The sequence below is a fragment of the Tursiops truncatus genome, chromosome 13 (genome assembly GCF_011762595.2).
Source record: "Tursiops truncatus isolate mTurTru1 chromosome 13, mTurTru1.mat.Y, whole genome shotgun sequence".
NCBI classification, from domain to species: Eukaryota; Metazoa; Chordata; class Mammalia; order Artiodactyla; family Delphinidae; genus Tursiops; species Tursiops truncatus.
In genome coordinates, this window is record NC_047046.1 from 16580415 (window position 1) to 16588007 (window position 7593).

Sequence of the window (7593 nt, forward strand, 5' to 3'; positions counted from 1 at the left end):
AATCAGCTATATGCATACATATATCCCCATATCCCCTCCCTCTTGCATCTCCCTCCTACCCTCCCTATCTCACCCCTCTAGTTGGTCACAAAGCACCGAGCTGATCTCCTGTGCTATGCAGCTGCTTCCCACTAGCTGTTTTTTTTTGTTTGTTTTTTTAAATTAATTAATTAATTATTTTTGGCTGTGTTGGGTCTTCGTTTCTGTGCAAGGGCTTTCTCTAGTTGCGGCGAGCGGGGGCCACTCTTCATTGCGGTGCAGGGGCCTCTCACTATCGCGGCCTCTCTTGTTGTGGAGCACAGGCTCCAGACGCGCAGGCTCAGTAGTTGTGGCTCACGGGCCTAGTTGCTCTGCGGCATGTGGGATCTTCCCAGACCAGGGTTCGAACCCGTGTCCCCTGCATTGGCAGGCAGATTCTCAACCACTGCGCCACCAGGGAAGCCCCCCCACTAGCTGTTTTACATTTGGTAGTGTATATGTGTCCATGCCACTCTCTCACTTTGTCCCAGCTTACCCTTCCCCCTCCCCGTGTCCTCAAGTCCATTCTCTACATCTGCGTCTTTATTTCTCTCCTGCCCCTAGGTTCATCAGAACCATTTTATTATTTAGATTCCATATGTATGTGTTAGCATACGGTATTTGTTTTTCTGACTGACTTCACTCTGTATGACAGACTCTAGGTCCATCCACCTCACTACAAATAACTCAATTTCGTTTCTTTTTATGGCTGAGTAATATTGCATTGTATATATGTGCCACATCTTTATCATTCATCTGTCGATGGACACTTAGGTTGCTTCCATGTCCTGGCTACTGTAAATAGTGCTGCAGTGAACATTGTAGTACATGACTCTCTTTGAATTATGGTTTTCTCAGGGTATAGGCCTTCAGCCTTTTAAAAATGTTTTTCCTTATATATAGAATGTGTTAATGTGTCATGAAATTAAACAGTTAAAAGGAGTTACTATAATTTCAGAGAGCTGTCTTTTCTGATCTTCATCCTCCTGGCAGATAGTTTCTGATACTTAAAATTTATTTTTGTCAGGCATTTTCAATGAAAAGTCCAAGATCAGAATATTTAAAACTCTTGGTGACCCTTGTGATCATATGCCCATCACTTGGCAGATTTAGGAACCTGAGACCAAGGCAGGGACTTGGTTAGTGGCAGGGACTGGGACTAGAATCTGGGTCTTGAGGGCTGCACAACACTTATGCTTTTCATAATGAGAAGAGAGCTACTAAAGGAACTACTAAAGCTACTAAAGGAACATGGCAAAACACTGACTACATCATCTGTGATAAAAAGATTGCGTTTTCACATACTAGCTTTTCTGAAGTTATTTGGGCTTTAATGTATTCAGGCAAGAGCAGTTGGATGGTCCTAGGAATAAAAGTACCACAGAGCCCTGGCTGACTGTGGCAGGGCCTGCTGCTGGGAGAGTGAATAGGCCTCTCCCTCCCAGCAGTGATCAGGGCAGTGGGTAGACTGATCTGTGGGAAATGTTCAACCCTAGGTCAGAAAGGATGGAAAAGACTAATTTCCCTAGGGAGTATCAGGGAAAAGCTTGCATCTTGCTGGATTTTGCTGCTGTATGTGTTTTGGATTCTAACTGAATATTCCCAGGTCATAGACTTCTTTTGGCGGGAACATAAAGGCTGACATGATTACATTTTATATCTTTTCTTGGAGCTTTTTCATCCATATAAAACCATTCTCTGACAGTCCGATACCTAGGCCTTGAGAACCGGCTGATGTGGAGAGGATTTTTCTTACCGTGGGAATAGATTTTGCTATGCCTTCTAGTGTTATTGTAACCATTAAACTTTTCTCTCTCTATGGTGATCACTCCTGTGAACAATAGGCCATGTTCTTGGTTTTATAAGCATATGGCAGAGTTGAAAGTGGATCACAGTTAGCTTTCTGAGGCAGGGTTGGTAATTATCCAGACCCGATTCTGGGTTTGTTTCTTCTTTCTTATTAACAGGACACTAACTTTTTGGAACTTGACTTGTATAATCAGGTCTCTGGTTCCGTTTCAGACTTCCTGCTGACCCCTCTGTCACCCACGGCCAGTCAGGGCAGTTCTTCATTCTGCGTTGGGAGTCTGGAAGAAGACTCTCCCTTCCCTTCCTTTGCCCAGGTAAACCTGTTGCTTGTGAAGCAGCCCAAGGGTATTTAACATGAACTCTGATGCTTGTTCTTTCTGGAAATCCCTCTGTTGGAGATGGGGAGACTTACAGGCTAATGTTGCACTGACTCTAATAACCATGGAAGGCTTTTTAAAGATGGAAGGTCATGGAGTTAGTCTCAGATATTACCATAGACTTACCAAGGAAAGTGGCTAAGAGTAGTTGAGGAAGAATCAGGGGTTTTAATTATTTAACACATCAATAGATACTTTTATACTGAGCACTGTTCTAGGGGCTGGGGATATGTTAGTCAATTTTAACTGGTCCCTGGTTCTAGGACCTCTGATTCAGTGGTATCTGTTACATACAATAAACCATTCTTCTTCACTTTGGGAAAGGGAAAGTTGTCTTGATTATCCTGTAAGTAGCCAAATCAGCTTTCTTGAGGAGTTGGGTTGGAGGCAACACTAGGCTAGTGAGATTTGATGTCAGATCAGTATTAATCTTTAAAACAAGCAAAACACTCAGCATTCCTGTATTCAGATAACTGAGGAAGATGGACAGACAGCTTGACAAGCAGCCTTGTAGGAGGTTAGTGTTCACTTCTTTGGGGCTAGTTTGGAATCGTTAGCTTAACAGTTCTTTAGAGCAGTTAGTTGATCTGGGTATTTCTCACGTACAAACGGCAGTTTGTGCTGAGGAATAAGCAGGAATTGAACTTTGGTGAGGAGAGTCTTTGAAGTCAAGGAGGATGAAATAATTGAGAGCAATCCTGAGAATGAACTACTAGGTTTCAGAGGTTATAAGCAAGTGGCTCCTAGGAGTTAGGTCAATGCCTAAGTTGTTTTTTTAGCTAGGTTTTACTGCCATTGCTTTTTTCAACTTTATAGTTTGAAAAACTTCAAACTTAAAGAGTTGAAAGAATAGTATAATGAACATTCATACCTTTCACCCAGATTTACCAGTTGTTACTATTTTGCTATATTTGCTTGCTTTTCTCTCTCTTTTTTTTTGCTATGTTGAAAGTAAGTTACAGACCTCATGAATGACACTTGACAACTAAATACTTGGGAGATACATGCCCCCAAAATGACATTCTCCTGTATAACTACAATTACCATTATCACATCAAAGACAGCTGATTTAATACTATCTAAGATGCCACATATTTTTATTTTCCCATTTGTTTCAGTGTCCTATATTGTTTTCAGTCAGATTTAATCAAAGACTATTCATTGCATTTAGGTTTTCAAGTCTCTTTAGTGTCCTTTGATCCATAACGGTTCCTCTGGCTTCTGTTTTTTTGTTTTTTACCTGTGACATGGATATTTTTGAAGCATCCAGACCAGTTGTTCTATAGATTATCCTATAGTTGAGATTTTTCTGATTGTTTCTTTATGAGTGGACTCAGGTTAAACATTTAAACATTTTTGTCAAGATTAAAATGTAGGTGATATATTTTAATGACCTTGGAAGAGTAAGATGATTCAGATGTCGTACTATTGGACCTCAGACTCCCAGGGACCAAGGGAGCAGATCATCAAAGTGTGGCCTTGTATCAGTGAAATCAGCATCTGCCAGTTGAACTCATCTTGCACAACATGCAAGCCCCACTTTGGTAAACATTTAGGACAGGCATTCCTACTTGTATCTTCTTGGGGTTGTCTTTTGGTAAAATTCACCCTGCTTTGAGTGGCATGGTATGTGTGGCAGCTGGGATGCATAGTGGCCCTCAGCACTTACAAAGCTGGTCTTGGCCAAGTGGGATGAAAAATTTCCTCACTCAGGGGCAAGAGGAATTGTTGTTCTGATTTTACTGTACTTGCAGGAATATGGTTTATGGCTGGATCTAAAAGTTAATAGTTAAGGAACTATTGGAAAAGCAAAGACCACAAGGTAACGAGGGCTGTGGGAGCAGTTTCGAGATAAAGTTAAATTGATTTTTGTGGCCTTAAGTAACTGAGGTTTGATAGCCAGGTGGTTTGTTTTAAAATTGGAAGGTCCTGTACACTCCTTATTCTAAGAGGTTGATGTTTTTAGGAGTCTCCAGAAGAGTAGGAAAATTTGTCAGAAGCAGGCAATGACACAGTCAGGATTCCCAGCTTCAGAATCTGAGTATGAATCTCTTGTGCCTTCTTTGCAATATGCTTTACCTGTTTGCTAAGGAACAACTGGTTTCCCACCTTGTGAGTTTCATTGCCAGTTCCATTGGTCAGGATATAGAGGACATGACCAAAACAGTGTTAAGGAGAGAAGTATCTAGAAAATCTTTTTCCCAGAGGGGTAGTTGGTTCTTTGTCTCCCGTACCAGTCGGTGTCAAGGTAGGAGTCTGGAGAAGAAATGGCGTCAGTTACTTAAATTCTTTCCTCCCCTTTCCCACTTTGGCAGATGCTGAGAATTGGAAAAGCAAAAGCAGATGTGTGGCCCAAAACTGCTCCAAAGAAAGGTGAGAACAGCCCTCTGGTAAAGGGGAAATTTGGCCCCTTTCAGAAGGTAAAAGGCTCTAGTGTTGTTTCTACAATTTTAACACTGGTGTTTTTTAGGTGAAAACAGCTTAGGTCCTCCTGCCCCTGTGGACAGCGATGGGGAGAGTGATAACTCAGACCGTGTTCCTGTGCCCAGTTTCCAGAATTCCTTCAGCCAAGCTATTGAAGCAGCCTTCATGAAACTGGACACGCCAGCTACTTCAGATCCCCTCTCTGGTAAAGGCACAGAAGTGGGGTGCTCAGCTCAGGGCTGTCATTCTCTCCTGGATCCAGTGGCAGACATCACTAATCAGTTGCATTTTTCTCTCTGAGCCTCAGGGCTCACGTTCTAGTGTCAACTAACATTCCATTTGGTACGTTAGCACCTTTTTGCACCCCAGATTAGTTCTTTTGAGGCCTTGGTGTGAAATTCTGAGGACCTTTTTTTTTTTTTTAACCTTCTAAGACACAGTGGTGGAGGGTGGCTAATAGATGAAGAAGGTCAGGCTTGAAGCACACCCCCGCTCTGTGGTGTTCATGAACTAGATAAGAACAACACTGGCATTTATGCGTGCTTCCTGTGTGCCTGGCGTTGTGCTAATTTTATTCTCCCAATACCATATTAAATGGGTATAATTCACATTACAGACGAGGAGCTGGGCTGGGGACGTAAGTGATGTACCTGAAGACAAACACCAGAGTGTGCAAGGACTGGTATTTGAATCCAGGTCTAATTCCAGACCCTGCACTCCTAGCTGCCTGCGACTATCATTAATGAAAACTGGCCAGGGGCAAGGCGATGGCATTCTAAGCTAAGCTGTTTCTGTTTTCTGTTTAGAAGAGAAAGGAGGAAAGAAAAGAAAAAAACAGAAACAGAAGCTCCTGTTCAGCACCTCAGTCGTCCACACCAAGTGACACTACTGGCCTGGCTACCTTCTCCATCTGGTTTTCTTTTTTCTGCGCTTTTGTTTTGCTGCTGTAATTTTTAAGTATTTGAGTTTGAACAGATTAGCTCTGGGGGGAGGGGGTTTCCACAATGTGAGGGGGAACCAAGAAAATTTTAAATACAGTGTATTTTCCAGCTTCCTGTCTTCACACCAAAATAAAGTATTGACACTCACAAGAGATCTCTTCCTGCCACGGTTTTTAGTTTGTTGCCAGGTTAGTCTTTTTGACCCGTGTGTAGTTAGTTTTTCTCAACCTGAACTAAGTTTGAGTCCCTTGGAGCAGCCCACATCAGTGTTAGTGTTACAGCATTGCTCTGCTGTGACATCTTGTGTCAGGGCACCATGCTTTCAGCACACCTAATAGTTGAATCTTTTCTATCTGTTCAGTTCTCCTCTTGTTATCTTTAAGAAACAGAGGGATGGGAATAATATGGATTTAGGACACCCAGCTTAAATTGCAGTTTTTCTTCTGACAAATAACCACGCTGTGGTGTCAGACCCAGGTTGCACTGGCATGTGTGATGGAGGGTTTTGCCTCTTGAACGTGGCTTCTGTTTGGCAAGGAAAGCTGTAACTGTCATTGACGAAGGAAGCTTGGGGACTTGGCAACCTTTGGATCAAGCTTGTTTCAAGTGACAGTGGCCTGAGTTACAGGAACAGAGGAGCCTGGCACACCCGGAGGAAGAGCAGGACAGGTTTAAAAGCGGTGGGCTTGCCCACTGCCTCCCTGTTGCCTAGAGCAGTCTTATGCCTTGGTTTCAGCTGAAGTTGGCTGATGTGAACTATTTTGCTGCTTAATAAAGTAACCTCTAGGTGTAATAGACGATGAAGGCCAATAGTTGGAATAAATCACCTCCACAAGCATTGTGAGCATTCTGGTTTCTTTAAGATGATTTCAGGGCAGCTTTTTTTATTTTTTTTTTTAGTATTTATCTGTTTGGTTGCACTGGGTCTTAGTTGTGGCTGGCGGGCTCCTTAGTTGTGGCATGTGAACTCCTAGTTGCAACATGCATGTGGGATCTAGTTCCCTGACCAGGGATCAAACCTGGGCCCCCTGTATTGGGAGCACTGAGGCTTACCCCTTGCACCACCAGGGAAGTCGCTAGACATATACTTTTTTTTTTTTTTTGTGGTACGTGGGCCTCTCACTGTTGTGGCCTCTCCAGTTGTGGAGCACAGGCTCCGGACGCGCAGGCTCAGCGGCCATGGCCCACGGGCCCAGCCGCTCCACGGCATGTGGGATCTTCCTGGACCGGGGCACGAACCCGTGTCCCCTGCATCGGCAGGCGGACTCTCAACCACTGTGCCACCAGGGAAGACCTATACTTCTTAATAGATTAATAGCTACTATGAGCTTGAGCAATTCGAGTAATGCCTTTAGGTCAGGCCTAAAGGGTTCTTGAGCTGGGTTTATCTCTAACCTCCCATTCTTAAAAGGAAGAGATCCTGGGTCAGGAACTCTTCTGGGTGGATGAAGGGGCATGTGAAGCAAAAAATCACAAATCTTTGTTAAATATTTAAGGGACTTTGAGTGATGTCCATTTCATTAAGGAGAAGATAGGTCCTAGAAATGTCTTTCATAGGTAGCAGATCAAAACTGATCATAGTCTCTTCTCCCTCCTAATTCCTGTGAGTGCACTGTCTCACCTGCCTTCAGGTACCAGGCAGGTAAAAGGCAATGGGGAAGGGTGGAACTGCGGAAAACTACCAGAAGTTGGCAGCTGCTGCTTGACTTCGTAATAATGAGGTCAGGTGAGACCAGGTTTTTTCCCCACTCAAAACTGCAAGAACTGTATTTTTTGTCAGGTTACCTGGTTAAGTATTGGCAAGGAATCTGGAATTCTTAAGGTCCTGTGGGTCAGTACTGAGACCAGCTATAGATCTGTGCCAGTTTAGTTGCTGTGTCTCACTAAAACTGCTACTCTGAATGACCTGGATTACTTAGGGCCCATCCTAGGGGCAGGGGTACAAGGTTTCAAGTGGGAGGCTGTGCATCTAGTACCACATGGGGAGCCAGTTTTCCAGCCGAGGGTGGAGGGGTGAAAGAGAC

At 43.6% G+C, this 7593-nt stretch overlaps 1 protein-coding gene across 2 annotated transcripts in view; it reads left to right on the top strand.

Moving 5' to 3' along the window:
• RNF10 (ring finger protein 10) overlaps positions 1 to 5723 on the top strand; it is a 31148-nt gene extending 25425 nt beyond the window's left edge. For both annotated transcript variants that reach the window (XM_019950308.3, XM_019950306.3), the window contains 4 exons: positions 2041 to 2141; positions 4520 to 4577; positions 4675 to 4833; positions 5435 to 5723. In XM_019950308.3, the coding sequence (XP_019805867.1) occupies positions 2041 to 2141; positions 4520 to 4577; positions 4675 to 4833; positions 5435 to 5511 (395 nt within the window). In that variant the 3' untranslated portion in view covers positions 5512 to 5723. The remainder of the gene's footprint in view (positions 1 to 2040; positions 2142 to 4519; positions 4578 to 4674; positions 4834 to 5434) is intronic.
• Positions 5724 to 7593: the final 1870 nt, after the last annotated feature.